The 18,645-nt window shown below is 44.5% G+C and overlaps 1 protein-coding gene across 5 annotated transcripts in view; it reads left to right on the top strand.

Moving 5' to 3' along the window:
- ATP9B (ATPase phospholipid transporting 9B (putative)) overlaps window positions 1–18,645 on the top strand; it is a 282,460-nt gene that overhangs the window by 62,513 nt on the left and 201,302 nt on the right. For all 5 annotated transcript variants that reach the window (XR_008306909.1, XM_053249182.1, XM_053249183.1 and 2 more), the window contains one exon: window positions 11,113–11,164. Coding sequence is in view for 4 of the 5 variants with exons in the window: in XM_053249182.1 (XP_053105157.1) it covers window positions 11,113–11,164 (52 nt within the window). In the remaining variant the exon portion in view is untranslated. The remainder of the gene's footprint in view (window positions 1–11,112; window positions 11,165–18,645) is intronic.

The following is an 18,645-nucleotide window of genomic DNA, read 5'->3' as shown; positions in this document are numbered from 1 at the left end:
GTTGCTAACTTTAAAGGCTTTGACTTGGAATGTGACTAAATTGTTATTGAACTACCCTTTGAAACTTTACTGTGACTTCTTGTGAACAACTCGGACTGGATAAGGTTATTTTTGATTTGGCGACGACGGTACCTCAACAAAGTGAATGAAGTGTATGACTATGGACTGGTAAAGTTATCAATTTCAGGATATCATTTGCAAGCCCAGTGCTAAGGAGAAGACCACCTTTAAAAGGTGTATGCATTGTAGGGGGATGATCTCCTCTACAGATGGCCACAACTGCTGTCTCCTATGTTTGGGGGAAGAGCATAATGCCACCGTGTGCTCTGTCAGCAGCTCTTTATCAAAACAAACTTTGAACAATAGAGCTGTGCAATTAAGGTTGGCTTTGTTGGAGGAAGCCCTAACACTGAAAGGTCCTTCCAGATCTCCTGAGGAGCTGATTGCCAGTTTAAAGTTGGCATTGGAAACTGCAATCCAAATGCAGTCTAAATCCCCGATGCCGGGACCTTCAACATTGAAAGACTCTTCCTTTAAGGAGCCGAGAGTTCCTGAGGGGCACTCTTCTCGCCATTGAAACAGAGATAGGAAGTGAAGGTGAGAGGACAAGCAGAGGTCTCCTTCCCCCTAAAAAGCACAGGGAGAAGAGTGAACTGAGAGAAAGGCATTTGTCGGTGCCCATCACTACAACCCCCTCTCTGCCTGGCTTGCAATGCCCAGCACATCCTTCGCCATCAAAATCGATGCCGGAAAGGGATGCTACGATGTTGACATTGGCACATCAGCATCAAGTGGCTTCTCTATCACTGGCACCTACCCCACACCCATCCCCATCAATGCTGAAGACCCCGTTGTCGACGTCTATGTCAGAATGGAAGGACTGCTCGCTGGTTGTGCTTGGTATTGACACCGATGACACCGAGGCACTTTTCAACCCCGAGGCAGCACAGAACATTCTTTCTATGCTGGAGTCAAATGAAAGTACTTGCTCAGCGTCGACCTTTCAAGGTTTCTTGAGCCATGGTCTTGATATGGAGGAGGAAGAGTTACGGGAAGTGCCAAAAACACCTTCAGTGACCCCTTTGCAGTCTGGGATTTATTTATATAATAAAGATTTTATTTATTTATTCAAAATATTTCTATGCTACCCAAAACTTGCGTCTCTGGGCGGCTTACAATTAAAATCATTTAAAACATTAAATCAATTAACAATCAAAATCATCATTAAAAAAATTAAAACATTTAAAACCCAGTATTAAAATTATTTAAAACTATAAATCTAATTAAAAGCCTGGGTGAATAAATCTGTCTTTAGTGCCTTTTTAAAAGTTGCCAGAGATGGGGAGGTTCTTATTTCAACAGGGAACACATTCCAAAGTCCAGGGGCTGCAATGGAGAAGGCCCATTCCCGAGTAGCTGCCAGATGAGTTGGTGGCAACCACAGGCTAACTTCTCCAGATGATCTTAGCAGGCGGTGGGGCTCATGGTGAAGAAGACTTTCTCTTAAATATCCAGGGCCTAAGCTGTTTAGGGATTTATAGGTAATGACCATCACCTTGTATTTTGCTGGAAACATATTGGCAGCCAGTGCAATTCCTTCAGGACAGGAGTGATATCTTCTTCAGGAGCTGGCATATCTATCCTAAATGCCTGCCTGGAAGCAGTAATGGGCTGGATGAGGGAGAATAAACTTATAAGGTACTTATTGTGCAGGATCAGAACCCTAGATTTCGATCTACCTGTTCTAGATGGGGTCACACTTCCCCAAAAGGAACAGGTTCACAGTCTGGGAGTACTTCTGGATTCACACCTCTCCCTGGTTTCTCAGGTTGAGGCGGTGGCCATGGGTGCTTTTTATCAGCTCCGACTGATACGCCAGCTGCACCTGTTTCTCAAGATCAATGACCTCAAATCAATGGTACATCTGTTGGTGGCCTCCAGACTTGACTTTTGTAATGTGCTCTATGTGGGGCTGCCTTTGTATGTAGTCCAGAAACTTCAGTTGGTTCAGAATGTGGCAGCCAGGTTGGTCTCTGGGTCATCTCAGAGAGACCATGTTACTCCTTTCCTGATGGAGCTACAGTGGCTGCCAATAGGTTTCCGGACAAAATACAAAGTGCTAGTTATAATTTATAAAGCCCTAAACGGCTTAGGCCCTGGGTATCTAAGAGAGCGTCTTCTTCACTACGAGCCCCACCGCCCATTGAGGTCATCTGAGGAGGTCCGTCTCCAGTTACCACCGACTCGTTTGGTGGCTACACAGAGATGGGTCTTCTCGGTTGCTGCCCTGAGATTGTGGAATGTGCTCCCTGCTGAGATATGATCACATGAGATATGCTATTGTTAACCGCCCAGAGACAAAGGTTTGGAGCAGTGTACAAATTTGATAGATAAATAAATAAATAAATAAATAAATAAATAAATAAAAAATATGGTCTCTTCTGGATGATCCAGAGACCAACCTGGCTGCCGCATTCTGAACCAACTGCAGTTTCCAGACTATGTACAAAGGTAGCCCCACCTAGAGCACATTGCAGTAATCCAGCCTAGAGATTACCAGCAGATGTACCACTGTTTTGAGGTCGTTCATCTCAAGAAATGGACGCAGCTGGCGTATCAGCCGAAGCTGATAAAAAGCACCTCTGTGACAGGCTAATTTCCTGTTGGTGGATGGGGTGATGCATCTACAAATTTCACTCCTGTGCATCCAGCTGACTATACAGAGTTTAAGAACTGGAAGGCATCTAAAATGTGTATTGAGTTGGTCCAGACTGCAACACAGATGACTCCCCCTAGAATCGTGGCACTTCCTACAAAACAAATTGCTACTCAGATGACTCCATCGAGAGTATTAATTCAGGATGCCGCTGTTCAGGTTACTGCCTCTCTTGTTACACAAAATGTGAGACCACTCTATGAGGTTCAAGATGCTGGCATGCGAGCATCCTTGCCACAGTTGGAACCCAGACCAGCAAGAAAAACATCTGTATCTACACAGATGTATTTGGAAGCATATGTCAGGAAGAAAGTGTGCACTGGAAGTACTCAAGTGCCAGTTCAAACATTGACACAAGTCACTGCAAGTTCAGGAACTGATAAAAGTGTGGGTTCCGGCTCCCGCTGGTCTACCACTAGTAAGCCTGGGGTTCGTCCTGAAGAGCCAGTGTCCTCAGAGGATGACTGTGATTCTGACTCTTCAGAATGGGTGTTGACTGGTCATAATTCGGACCCAAAGGACGATGTCCCAACGGAACCATCAGTTTCCCCAACAGAGGAAATTAAGTCTTGTCTTCAAATTGCGGAGATGGCAGAGGTGCTTGGTTTGGATTGGAAACGGAAAGCTAGTGATCTGGATGACCCTGTATATAATTTTATGAAAAAATCAAATGTGGCTCAACTGGTATATTTACCTATGCTTCAGGTGATAATGAAGGCTGCTCAGTCGGCTTGTTAAGTGCTGCACACCAACTTTGAAAAGACTGAAAACCCTGCACAGAACACGGGAAGAGGAAAATGATTACTTGTGCAAACATTCAAATCCAAACTCTTTAGTTATTGACTGTGCATCCACTGCTAAAGGTTTGCGATGTCATACCACTCCAGCAGATAAAGAGGGGAGAAAACTGGATGTGTTGGGTAATAAGGCATATGCGAATGCATGTCTAGGTATTAAGATCGCCAACTATATGGCATGCTTATCCAAATACACACATTCATTATGGGACTCTCTCCTTCAGGGAAAGGATAATGTGACACCAGAGGAATTCCAGAAGAAGTTTGCTGACATACTTGTAAAAACAACTTTAGCGACAAGACAGCAACGAAGTAATACCAAGTATTTAGCGGAAACTGAATCTCATTCATTGGCAACGACATTCCTACTTAGGAGAAATGCCTGGTTATGCTCTACAAACTTAAAACAAGACATGAAAGAAAAGATAGAGGCTCTGCCTTTTGATGGCAAGAGTCTGTTTTGCGACAACACTGATACCACTATGGAAAAATGGGGGGAAAGTCTAAATATACAGCAAAGACCTTTACATCCACAATGCCATTCTTCATGACGTTTAATCATATGGTCATAAACAAGGTGGCTATCGCCAATATGACGAGGGAATTCTGGAGACTTTTCCATAAGTACAATAAGCCTTACTTCCAAAAGAATAAGAGCAACCAAGCAGCTGATAGTAAGGCTCCCTGGCAGTCTAAAATATTTGATTGCATAGTGAGCCCACATGTACAACAACTGATGGAAGAGAGAACTCCCCCTTCCCTTACAGCAGTGACATCAATAACACCAGTGATGTTCCCAGTAATATCAAACATCAGTGTTGGTCACATCAGACTGGCGAGTCATGCTCAAACATTGTACCATATAACATCAGACCAATAGGTGCTTTGGATAGTCCAGTCAGGTTACGCCATCAAGTTCAAGGCATTGGCAGTCTATCTGGGCATTAAGTTCACACCAACAACCACAGAGTTGATGGAGGAACTGGAGACACTGCTAGGGAAGGGTGCGATTTCTCCAGTACAGTAGGCAAGCAGACACGGGGGATTTTACTCCTGGTACTTTCAGTTTCCCAAATGGGATGGGGCATTTATCCTAGAATGGACCTGCAGTGGCTGAAGATGTATGTCAATGTGAGAAGGTTCTAGATGATTACATTGCAAGCTATCCTGCCTCTTCTACACGGGGAGGAATGGGTTGCAGAGTTGGACCTAAAGGATGCTTATTTTTACATCGGCATACAGGAAAGTCACAGAAAGTATCTAAGGTTCATGGTACGCAACAACATTTACCAGTACAATGTGCTACCCTTTGGACTGGTGTCAGCACCCAGAGTATTTACCAAATGTATGGCTGTGATGGTGGCACATTTGCACACACAGGGTTTGATGATTTATCCCTTTCTTGACAATTAGCTTCTGACAGCAAAAACAAGAGAAGAGTTACTTCCCTGGATAAATTGCGTGACGACTCTCTTGGAAAGGTTAGGCATCCAAATCACTGACAGAAGTTGCATTTAGTACCCATCAAAAGACTACAATACATAGGTGTGGTTCTGGATATGGATCAGCAGAGGGCCTTCCTGCCAGAAGACCATTTTCAAAGGATACGGAAATTAGTTCTAGCAATGCAGTTAAGTCCGGTGCAAAGGGCACAGACACTTCAAGTGTTAATGGGTCTGATGGCCGCTTGCACATCCACAGTCCGCTATGCAAGATTACGCATGTGGAAACTACAACAGTGGTACTTGGCAGCATTCTGACCAAATGTGGACAACCAGAACCTTCATCTATGCATACCAGACTCAGTTATGAATTCATTGTGGTGGATAAAGGATGTAAACCCTTTAGAGGGAACACCATAACGACAGATGCCTCTCTGACAGGACGGGGGGCTCACATGTTGGACTTGAAGGCTCAGGGGCTCTGGAGCACTACTCAAAGGGCTTTGCAAATAAATTACTTTGAGCTGCTTACAGCCTATCAAGCACTAAAGTTGTTTCAATAACATCTGCTGGGGAAAACAGTCCAATGCTGATGGACAATATAACTGCTATAGCATATGTGAACAAGCAGGTGTGGGGACGGTATCCTTCTCCCTTGGAAATTTAAGCCAGCAAATATGGAACTGGTGCATACCACAGAAGATACATCTGGTTAGCAATACACATAAAGGGGATCAACAATACCCTTTATTATCCTTGTGGATGTTTTGAGCAGGTTTCAAGTGCACCTTCAATAACATGAGTGGGGGATAAACACAAGCTGCCTAAAAGGCCTATTCCAGTCCTGGGGACAGCTCCACCAGTACAGGCTACCTTACCTGTGGCCCACCTGGAAAGCTTGACTACCTGGCGCCCTTGTGGCCTGCACCCAACACTCGGGCAGGTAGGCACCCAAACAAGAGCACAAATGCCACCACCTTTGAAGGCTGCTACAGAAATCCAGACACATGCTCCCTCATCTCCAGTGGGGTCTCCAACAGACCACCATGGATCCTCAGATTTTGAATCCAATCCTGAGGATGCCAATAGCTTAGTAGATCCCCCAACTGATGTGCCTCCCTCAACCTATGTTTCTCTGAGGAAATGAAAGCTTACCACAAGCATGTGAGAGCTACGGCGGAAGCTTTAGGATTCAATTTGAGTCTGAACTTTCTACAATAGACAATCCTGTATTTAATTTTATGATCAAGTCTCAAACCACTCAACCCGTGGAACTTCCGGTGCAACCTGTGATATCCAGGGCAGTATGCTTGGAAAGTGCTGTATACATCTACTACTACTTCTAAAAGACTGGAGAGTCTGTATTGTATCCAAGAAAAGGACAACACCTACCTTTTAAAACATCCAGCACCAAACTCCCTGGTGATCGATTGCACCTCCTCATCAAAGACTGGGAGACAGCACACGGCCCCATCTGAAAGAGAAGGAAAGGAAATTAGACCTTTTAGGGAGGAAAAATTTACTCAACTTTGTGCTTGTCCATTAAGATTGCTAATTACTCCGCATGCATGGCCAAGTACAACCATAGCTTATGGGAATCTCTTCAAGGAGATTTGGATAATTTGTCTCCTGAGGAATTCAAGAAAAAATGCCAGCAAACACTGGAAAAGTCAACTGGATTAACCAGACATAAGCTGAGCACAGCAAAACATCTTGCTGAGTTGGAGTCTCGCTCCATAACTGCAGCTGTCACACTACAGAGACATGCATGGGTACGCTTCATGAACCTTCAAAGTGATATGAAGGAAAAAAATTGAAGGCTTGCTCTTGAATGGCAAAGGCCTTTTCAGTGAGACGGCTGACTCCACCATGGAGCAACTTAAAAAGTCAAAACTTACTGCAAAGACTCTAACAACCAGAGGAGAGCTGGTCTTGTGGTAGCAAGCATGACTTGTCCCCATAGCTAAGCAGGGTCTGCCCTGGTTGCATATGAATGGGAGACTTGATGTGTGAGCACTGCAAGATATTTCCCTCAGGGGATGAAGCCGCTCTGGGAAGAGCAGAAGGTTTCAAGTTCCCTCCCTGGCTTCTCCAAGATACGGCTGAGAGAGATTCCTGCCTGCAACCTTGGAGAAGCCGCTCCCAGTCTGTGAAGACAATACTGAGCTAGATAGACGAATGGTCTGACTCAGTATATGGCAGTTTCCTATGTTTCCTACATCTACGAGATCAACATCTACTTATGGTTCAAAATATCAGCCTTACTCCAACAAACAGAGAACAGGTTACAGACAACAAGATCGACAGGACTATAGGAAACAATATAATATGTATCACAAGCATCCTTATCAGGGGAAGGACAACAGTACTCAGTCCCAATGTACCAAGCAGGCAGATACTCAGAAGCCTCTTGGAGGTACGAGATCGCCCACCGACACCCCAGAACTCCCTTCCATTCCTGCTACCAGGTGCATAAACATCTTGGCAGGTGAGCACTTCCATCAGCCTCGCAATTCCTTCTCTCCCACCAGCACACTTCTCCATCAAGCGGGCACACTTCTCCATCAAGCTGGCATAACATCGGACTGCAGCACCCTGAAGATCATATCCTCAGGATATGCCATAGAATTCAAAATGACCACACACTTTACAGGAATGAAGTTCACACCACCATCCCTGTCATTACAGAAGGAAGTGAAGGAGTTATTGGAGAAAGGTGCAATCACCCCTGTGTGGTGGGCAGGTATTTATCAAATGTATGGCCGCCGTTATCTCCCATTTAAGGATGCAGAGAATTGCAATCTACCTCTACTTCGACAATTGGCTCCTGACGTCCAGAGACAGAAACAAGTTACTTTCTCAGATACAATATGTTTTAATTCTTCTCCTAACTTGGGGATCCAAGTCAATTGGAAAAAGTCTCTCCTAGAACTGAAGTGTATCATCAGTCACATCAGAGCCGTGTTGAACACAGAAACCAGAAGGGTATACTTACCCAAAGAAAGGTATGAGTACATCAGAGACTTGACTTAGTGTTCCAGCATTGTCCTTCTGAGCCTGCTCAACAAATCCAATGACTCCTGGGCCTTATGGCATTGTGCAACACAGTGATATACCATGCACTGTTGAAAATGAGGAAACTGCAACTTTGGTTTCTTTCAGTTTTCCATCCAAACCAAGATAGCCAGCACAAACGTCTAGAGATACCATCACAGATACTACATTCACTCTCCTGGTCTTCAAACAACTGGAACCTCCTGGAGAGATTCCCTTTCCAGGTTGCATCACCATCAATCTGGTTGACAACTGATGTGTCTCTGCTGGGTTGGGGTGCCCACTGTGAAAACCATCAAATTCAGGGCAAGTGGACCCCTCAACAGGTTTAATTGCACATCACCTTCCTAGAGTTGCTGGCCGTCTTCCAGGTAATGAAGGCTTTTCTAACACTACTACAAGGCAATGTCATCTAAGTTCAATTGAACAACACCACAGCCCTAACTTATATCAACCACTGCAGGGAACTGTGTCACAAACCCTTTGAGCTTTCAATGTCCATCTGTGGCACTGGTTCATGAGGCACCAAGTGTTTCCAATAGCCATCTACATAAAGGGTTTGGACAATGTCCTAGTGGACATTCTAAGTCGTGTGTTTGCACAGCAACTCGAATGGGAGCTCAAGATGGAATATGTTGCTCTCCTTTTTGACCTATGGATGAACCTGAACATAGACTTCTTTGCAACTTTGGAGATCACGAAGTGCAATCGCTTTTGCTCAAGAGCGGGACACAACCCTTCTTCTCTAGGGTATGCTTTCCAGTTGGACTGGACTCTGTACATGTTCCCTCCATACCCCATGATAAATCGAGTAGTGGCACGTCTCCTGGCTGCTCCCACATCGTGCATCCTCATAACTCCACAGTGGCTAAGGCAGCCATAGTTTCCACAGCTACTCAAACTGTCGGAGAACTGCTACCATTGTCTGTCTCAAGAGCTAGATCTACTGTCTCAGGTCACTGGTCACGTCTTCCACCCAGCCGTACTCACACTCTGTCTGACAGCATGGCAAATTGTTATGTAAAAAACATCTTACTTAACCAAAGAAAGCTCTCCACGAGATGCAACTATTGTAGGAAGTGGCTGCATTTTTAAATCCTGTGCCAGGGTGCATAGTTTTCTACCTAAACAAGCGACTATAAAGGATATACTCCTTTATCTGACTACATTAAAGACACAAGGTTTGGCTAATGTGTTGCTCAAGGTCCACTTGGCTGCATTTTCTTCCAGACACCTGAGGTGTGATGACAAAACTCTCTTTTCACACCCAGAGAGTAAAGCTTTCATGTAAGGACTTATGAATGTGTGTCGTCCTATTCGTTCGCCAGTGGAACCATAGAGCCTTTCATTGGTGATCTCCGCATTAACTCGGGACCCGTTTGAACCTATGGCTTCTTCTGCCATCAAACTCGTGTCTTTAAAGAAAGCTTCCCTGCTTGCTATTACCACTGCAAGGTGTGTGAGTGAACTTATGGCCTTAATAATTGATTCCCCTTACACCAGGTTCTACCCAGATAAGGTGCTGATGCTTTTGGACCCTGATTTTCTGCCCTAAGTAGTGTCCAACTTCCACCTCAATCAGGACATTGTGCTCCATTATGAGTCCTTTAGGGACCCATCTACACCGTTGGAACGTGGTATGCACGCTCTAGATGTACACAGGGCGCTACTCTTCTACCTAGCACAGACCAAAGACTTTAGGACTACTACGCACCTCTTTATGGCCTACAAGTGTCCTGCCAAGGACGTTTGTATATCCAGACAAAGGATGTCCAGGTGGCTGGTCGAGCCCATCTTGCTGACCTACAAGTTGCAGGACATACCACCACCAGAAGCAATCAATGCCCACTCTACTTATTCCTATGCTTCATCAGCTGTGCACCTATCGGGGGTGTCTTTCTGTAAAGTAGCAACATGGTCCACAGAGTTACCTTTTGTTAAGCATTATACCATAGATGTGCGCTCTGCTGCTGAGGTGAGCTTCGGGAGAAGCATTCTGAAGCGGGTGTTACAATAGCTACTACTGCAGCATCCTCGTTGGGGAGCTGATCTCAACAGATCTTGATCCAGATAATCAGGTTGCTCACCTGTAACTACTGATTTGGTAGAGATTCATTGACATCCATAAGACCCTCCTGGAACCATCCCTTTGCAGTAGTGCTCTGCTATGTGCGTACCAGTGTGCAAGCCATCCTGCTTCAATGTTGCGGAATTCACCTGCTTGTCCAGATGATTGTCCTTCATGAAGGTTGTCCAAGAACTGAGGAACATGGCACCCAGCCCGCCTTTAAATAGCATGCTGTGGGCGTGGATGTGGGGTGTGGACATGATGAGCGGCGGCATTGCTACTGCATGGTTCCTGTGCAGTTGCAGAACCCCATACTTATGGATGTTGATGGACCTCTACCAGATCTATAGTTACAGTTGAGCAACCTGATTTTTCTGGTTTAGAATAATGGATTGTGTTTATTTACCAATGCACAATAAATAAATTTTTAAATTGTTAAATATTTATACTTTAAATGACTTTTGAAGCAGAAAGCTTCTATGTCTGAATTTCATTCACGTGAAAGGTGACATATTCATTACACAAAATCCTGTGCTGATAAATGTGAAGGCTGCACAGTCTGCTAAATGTTTTTTCTTATAACTGGATTTGTTGTTCTTCCCAGGCCCTGTGTACAATGAAAGTGTAAAATAAAGATCTGATTCTGATTCAAAGATCTGATTAAATTAAAGAACTGATTCAGTCTCCATCTGTCTGTACTAGCCTTGGTAGCCCTACTGATACAGGAAAATAATTAGTCAAAAAGACCTCTGCTGCTCGCCCACAATTGCCAGGTTGAGAACTGAACAGTCATACTACTTTCAGACTGCCAGTAATATCCTTGGTGGCAGTGAGTAGAACATAGGTGCTAAGGAATTTTGGGTGTCAAAAGGGAAGCAAACTGTGTCCCTTTAGCCTAGCATAAGTCCTCATGATGACTATGTGTGAGAGCAAGCATTTTAATTTGGCATTAATTCAAATGGAATTGTAGGGCGGGTAGTGTGGACACTTGATAGTAATAAAATTCCAAATACACTGTGTACTTTTTCCCAACAGAATCAGCGAATCCCATCTGACATGGTGTTTCTGAGAACGTCTGAAAAAACAGGTATGTTCAGATTTTCTGGCTGTTTTGTGAGTTCAGTGATCTAGTATGTACACTGGTGCCCAGAGTAATAAAAAATATTTCTGTCAGGATACAGTATTTGATAACTGGGCAGTTTGAATTTTACCCAAAATTTTGGATATCAGGATTTTTATTATTGTTTTAGCACACATTGTCTTGATTCTGTAGCCCTGACTAAACTTTTATATCTCTGTAGGGATCCAAGGTCCCTCACAACTGGGTCTTCGCCTGTGCAGGAGGCCCGCAGAAGAATCTATAGCTCCATTTAGGTGCTCTCCAGCCCTTTAAGGCATAGTGATATTGGAGCCTACAAAGCAGGCTGGAGAGCGTCTCCCTCTTCAGTTGCTTCTCATCTGCTGCTTGTGCTGGCTTGTGCAGGATCTGGTCCTGTACCCTCATTCCTATGAGAAAGTGAATATTGTTATTTGGGATGTTTTTTCTGACAACTCTTTATCTGACTCTTCTGTGATTTTCCCTGGACTTTGTTTTTGACTACTCTCTGACTTGTTTCTGGACTTGGCATTGTATCTTTGATTTGGCTGACCTCGGATTGTTTTTTGGACTAGCTGTGTCTCTGGGTGGTGGTGCATGGCCGTTCATAGTTGGTGGAGTGATTTGTCTGGTTAATTCTGATAATGAATGAGACTCTGGCATGCTAACTAGCTATGTGAACCCGAGTGGTCGGCGTCCAAATTCTTAGAGGGACAAGTGGCATTTAGGGAGGAGAGCTGGTCTTGTGGCAAGCATGACTTGTCCCCTTAGCTAAGCAGAGTCTGCCCTGATTGCATATGGATGGTAGTCTTGATGTGTGAGCACTGTAAGATATTCCCCTCAGGGGATGGAGCCGCTCTGGGAAGAGCGGAAGGTTTCAAGTTCCCTCCCTGGCTTCTCTAAGATAGGGCTGAGAGAGATTCCTGCCTGCAACCTTGGAGAAGCTGCTGCCCATCTGTGAAGACAATACTGAACTAGATAGACCGATGGTCTGAATCAGTATATGGCAGCTTCCTATGTTCTTATGCTCCTAAAAGTTTTAAAAGTTGTGTGACCTGCAGGGGCATTATGCCCTCCTCTGTCGGCCATGCTGACTGCTTTGTATGTTGGGAGAATAGTCATAATACCAGTACCTGCAAGATCTGTTTGTCATTTAAGGAAAAAAAAAAACCGTTTAAGCAGTGAACTATGACCGAAAGCCTCTTTGTACAAAAATATTCTCTGTCCATGGACTCTGAGGATGAGCCCGCCATTGCCACTAAAAATGGTGCCACCAACCCCGTTGATGTCCAACGGACTTTAAGAAGCTCGTGGAGAGAAGCTGAGAGCACTCCCAGAAACATAAGGATGACTGACACAGCTCATCCACAGGAAAGCCATACAAAAAGTGTGAGAAGCATGCTTCACCTCAGCACCAGTTTCAACGCTCTCCACTTTGTCGAAATCACACTTGACGCCGGGTTCGACACCTAAGCCGCCGACTTAGTCTTCCACCAGATCCTGTCGCCTTCCACAGTGCAGCCGGTCACCTCATTTTTTCCTCAGCCTTCACCCTCTTCCAAGCGTCCAGCAAGAGCTTCGGTTCTGGCCCCCTCGGCGTCAAGGAACTTAAGCACACTGTGACATTCATTGACATTGGCGTGCTCACTGTTGACCCCACTGTCATCAGCTCCTACTCTTTCAGCTTCGAGGCATTTGAAGTCTTTGACTGCTGTGACTCATGTTTCAGTGTTGACTTTGGCTCTGACCTTGAGGTGCTCGCCTTCACTGGTGTCGATTACCTTGGCCCTGACATCGACCCACAGTGTTGTCTGCACCACTGCCAGCCTCTCTTGGCGCCGATATGACTGCTCTCCATCTTTCGCCTGTTGGTTTGGTGCGGCTTTTCCCATCATCATTGCCCATGGTTTGATGCCTGTCCAGTCTCCTCTCCGCCTTCCACTGTTGCAGCCTGCTACACCTTTTTTGGACTCTCTGGTGCTGGCAAACTTAATTCGGAAGGAACTGGAGCACCTACTCGGCTTTGCTAACTCAACACCCTCAGGCTCTACTTTAAAAGGTTTCACCTTGTCCCAGGGTCTTGACACTGATGAACCCTGCTCACCTCTGCCTATTCCTGATACCCCAGTGGGTGGCCCTTCTACAACATTGACTTGCCCATTGGCTGTGCCCTGAAGGGAGTGATTCCACTTTTTGGTCTCCCATGTTCCTAAAGACCTCCTGGACTATAGCAGCTCCCTAGGGCCTTTTGATCTGCCACATTTGAGGGCGAGGGAACATTTTCTGCTCACACTCTCTTTACAATTCCCCAGCATTGTCATATGACTTCCAAGAATATAGGCTGTGGATGCATCTCCAGGGGGCATTTCCAACACCCCTTACTCCAGATCCTGCTTACCTTTTTAAACACTCTGCCACTCTGGCAGCCCTTTTGAAACCTGCTATGCCCAGGGCTCCACCACCCACACCTGTGCTGCCAGTTGTGCTTGAGCTCCCATCTGTGCTTGCAACTCCCCCAGCTACTGCCCTTCTGGAGGCCCCCAGTCCTGCAGCTCATGTGATACTGTCTGTGCCTGTTCATCCTGCGGGACCTCACCCCAGGACTTATGGATGGGGAGTCTTCATATGCGTCCGATCCTGACTCTGAGATATCAGAAGCTCCACCAGGCACATAACCAGATGATAACGTGGGAACCAACCATCTAACTCTCCAATGGAGAAGACTAAATTCTACCTGGTGCAAATACTGGAAATGGTGAGGGTTTTAGGTCTGGAGGCACCTTCTCCTGAGGATGCAATCAGAGATCCTGTTTATGGCTATCTTTCTGCCACATCTGTAGTTCATCCTTCTCCATTGCCCATGCTCCTGGCTCTGGTTGCTGCTTCCAAAGCTGCTTGGTCTGCCCCAGTGACATCCACTATCCCTTTTAAAAGATGGAGAGTCTTTATTGGGTCCAAGAGACTTCTTGCCCATTTCTGTTCAAACATCTGGCACGAAACTTGCTGGTGATGGACTGCACACTGCAAACCAAGTCCACATGGAAACATTCAGCACTGGTGAATAATGAGGGCCGGAAATTGGACTCTATGGTGGACGTTGCTGATCTTCCTGAGCCATTTAAGGCCTAATTCCTGTCGACACTCTCCAAGCCTCCTGATCTTACCAGGCAGCACCTGAGCACAGCCAAGCACCTGACGGAAGTAGAATCCAAGGTGTTGACTCAGTCAGGTGGTCTCGTTGCCATTCCTGGCTCAGGTCCACTCTTCTGGAGCTGGGCATAAAGGATAAAATTGAAAATCTGTGGTTCGATAGTGAGGGACTCTTCTTGAAGGACACAGACAAGACGATGGAGAAACTGAAAAACTCTTGTCATACCACAAAGACCTTCTCTCAGTCTCAAACCTTATCCTTCCAAAATGTGAAGTGTTCTCTATTCTGTTCTAGGGCAGGCATCAACCTGAACTCTCTAGGGGATGCTTTCCGGCTGCAATGGAAGGACAGGCTGTATTATCTCTTTTCCTCCTTTCCACTAATGTCCAGAGTGGTGTGGAAGATACTGCAAGAGCACACGCAGTGCATCCTGGTCTGCCCTTGGTGGCCCAGGCAACTATGGTCCCCAACTCTCCTTCAGTTATGCAAGAACTCTTACCTTCCACCTCAACAGGAACTCCTCATGAGAGACAGGTATCTGGTCCTACACCATGCCCTTCAGACCATCTCGCTATTATCGAGGAGGCTGAACTTTTAGATGAGATTCTATTAAATGAAATGCCTCTACGAGACAGGACTATATGTACAAATGGAAGTGTTTCACATCCTATGCATCTGCCTCGCCTCTCTCAAGGGTTTGGGTATCCAACATCTCCCTTAAGGTTCACCTCGCTTCCATCTCTTCTCGCCACCAGGGCTGGGATGGTAAGCTGGTTTTTGTTCACTCTGACTTTACATGTTTTTTGAAAGGAGTTAACAACCTGTATCCTCTGGTGCGGGCACCAATTGAGCCTCGGAGTCTCTCACTTGTTCTGTCCATGCTTACAGAGGCTTCCTTTGAACCCCTTTTGTCAGTCATGAAACTGCTATCCCTAAAGATTGCCTTCCTTGTGGCCATCACGTCTGCTAGACATGTAAGTGAACTCACGGCTCTAAGGGCTGATTCCCCATATACGAAATTTTACTTGGACAATGTGGTTCTGCACCCGGATCCTGCTTTTTGTCATGCGTTTGTTTTGGACTTTCATATCAATCACGACATTGTGTTGCCTATGTTCTTCTGTGACCCATCTACGCCTCTTGAGCATTCTATGCATGCCCTAGATGTCCACAGGCATCTCCTTTATTTCCTGGATCACACAAAGGCATTCAGGCGTTCTGACAAGCTGTTCATCTCCTATGCAGGAGCTCGTAAAGGTTTTGCAATTCCAAGGCAAAGATTGTCCAGCTGGCTGGTGCAACTGATTTCTTCTGTTATAAGCAGAAATGTTCTTCTGTTCTTGTGTTTGAATGCATATTTGCATTCAAATATGTTAAATAAATAAATAAATAAATAAGCAAGGCATTCAGCTGCCCTCTAAAATTTGGGCACATTCTACTAGGTCCATGGCTACCTCAGCTGCTCACATGTTGGGCATCAGTATGAAGGATATTTGCGGGGCTGCGACCTGGTCTTTGGAGCTGCCCTTTGTATACTATGCTGTGTGCTTGTTTTGCTTCAGAGGCCAATTTTGGTTGGGCAGTCTTAAAGAACTGTAACAGCTAGCACCCATCTCCCTTTTTATGGGAGCTAGTCACTCACCCAGTTGTGAGGAACCATGAATCCCTACAGAGATAAACATGTTGCTTACCTATAACTTATGGTCTCTGTGGGGATCCACGGTCACTCACAACACCCGGCTGGCCGTCTCCTCTGCTAGCTTGGCATGAACTGTTTACTTACCTGTGCTTCTGTGGCTTGTCTACTTTCTTCTCTATCTCTCAATGTTGTCAGTCCCTTCTCAGCAGCCGATTCAGGAACTGAAGAGGTAGGTGCTCTACAACCAGCTTTGTAGGCTCTGATATCACTACACCTTAAAGGGCCAGAGATCGTCTAAACGGAGCTATAGATTCTTCCGCAGGCCTCCTGCACTTGTGCAGAAGACCCAGTTGTGAGTGACAGATATCATAAGTTAGAGGCAAGCAACCTGTTTTTATATATACTTTTAAACTTATTTATTCATTTCTGTTTGAAGTAGAAATAGCTTCAATTAAGCAGGAAGGCAATATATTAATTTCATATTAGGAAATTAGGAGAGGTATGTCTCAGGTTGCCACCGGCTCACCTGGTGGCTGCTCGGGAATGGGCCTTCTCTGTTGCTGCCCCTAGGCTTTGGAATGCGCTCCCTGTTAAGATAAGAACCTCTCCATCTCTGTCAACTTTTTAAAAAGCACTGAGGACATATTTGATCACCCGGCTTTTAATTAGACTTTTAATGTTGGGTTTTAAATGATTTTAATGTTAATGATTTTAATATTTAAATGGTTTAAATTGTAAACTAGAGACATAAATTTTGGGTGGCATAGAAATATGTTAAATAAATAAAAAAAATACTTATTCAAATGTATTGTATAAATAATAATCTGCCCTTGTCCCCAATTTTTGAAATAACATGAAGCATTTGGCTCAAAAACCAGATTCATATCTGCATGGTGATTGGGTTTCTATCTAATGTGGAGTCGATATTTTTTTGTACAAGCTGCTTGTTCAACTTGGCATGCCGAAAATCAGGCTGCATCCAAAGATGATCTTCTACATGATAATGTACAATCTTCTTTCATGTTGCATGCACAATTTAGCTTGTACAAAGAGATTGTGAAAAAGGCTTCTCATCCACTTGTGCAACTGCACAAATAAGTATTGCTTATTTTACTTACCTTGCTCTGTTTCAGAGCCATATTCTATTAAGTTAGGATATGATAAACTCAAAAATTCCTTAAATATGTTGTTCTTTAAGAAAAACATAAATTCTGTGATAAAGAATACAAATGAGATATTTAATGTTGTATAATAGGCATTAATTGAATTACAACTAAAAAGAACTGAAAATATTTTATTTCCTCAATTTGTGTGTAATAATTTGTTATAGGGAATGAACACCCAAGGCAGTTATGCTGGTAGTACACCTAATGACGTCACCTTAAGTGTTGCAATGGGGAAATGCTTGACTAACAAGAGAAGGTTGCCGGTTCAAATCCCCGCTGATATGTGACTATGCAAAGGAAACACCTATACTGGGCAGCAGTAATATAGGAAGATGCTGAAAGGCATCATCTCATACTACACAAGAGGAGGCAATGGTAAACCCTTCCTATATTCTACCAAAGAAAACCACATGTCTCTGTGGGCGCCAGGAGTCGACACCAACTCGACAGCACACTTTACCTTCACTTTAAAAGAAGACACGCACATTTCAAACATATAGCAGCAATTGCTTTTAAAATTTATTTATATATTTAACATATTTGTATACCACCAAAAACTCACATCTGGGAGGTTTACAATAAAAACAGTACAAATTAACGCTAACACATTAAAACACTTACAATTTAACACAATGTTAAAATGGTTAAAATCTAACAACTATAAACCTAATTAAAAGCCTTGGTGAACAGATGTGTCTTAATTGCCTTTTTTAAAAGTGTCAGAGATGGGGAGGCTCTTATTTTAACAGGGAGTGTGTTCCAAAGCATTGGTGCAGCAACAGAGAAGGCCCATCTCTGAGTAACCACCAGACGAGCTAGGGGCAACTGTAGATGAAGCTCTCCAGATGACTTCAGAGGACAGTGGGGATCATAGTGAAGAACATGTTCTTTTAAATACCCTGGGCCTAATCCATTTAGGGATTTATAGGATCTGGATCGAGATCTGTCGAGATCCATAAGTATGGGATTCTGTGCCTGTGCAGGAACCACACAGTAGCAATGCTGCAGCTTGTCGAGGTGTCCAAGCCCTGCCTCCATGCCCACAGCGTGCTATTTAAAGGCAGGCTGGGTGCCATGTTCAACAGTTCTTTTCCGACCGCCTTCACGTTTGGACTTCTGTCTGCTGCTTTTTCGTCAGATAGTTCTTCAGTGTTTTCTGAGTTCATCTTTTTTTTTTTTTTTTAAGGACAAAGGATATTAAGTTTTTGACCTATTTCTGGCTGATGGTCTACGTTTGGTATAAAATTCGACTGATTTTGGCTGATGGATAACGACTGGCACCTGACCCCAGAATGGACTTTGACTAAGCTTCTTCGATTTGTGGAATGGCTGAGGAGAATAAAAATCCTTTAAGAGGTGTCAGGACTGTAAAGCTAAATTCCCCTCTAAGGACTTTCACAATTTGTTCCTGATTTTTTTTAGTGAGGAACACAACGTGTCCTGCAAGATCTGTCTGTCTTTTTCAAAGCAGACTCGCAAGAACCAGGCGCTTCGTCTTCATGTAGCCATCTATGAC

Source organism: Hemicordylus capensis, chromosome 4, assembly GCF_027244095.1.
Source record: "Hemicordylus capensis ecotype Gifberg chromosome 4, rHemCap1.1.pri, whole genome shotgun sequence".
In the NCBI taxonomy this organism is placed as follows: Eukaryota; Metazoa; Chordata; class Lepidosauria; order Squamata; family Cordylidae; genus Hemicordylus; species Hemicordylus capensis.
Note: the sequence above shows the minus strand (reverse complement) of the source record. Positions and strands in the feature narration are given on the sequence as shown.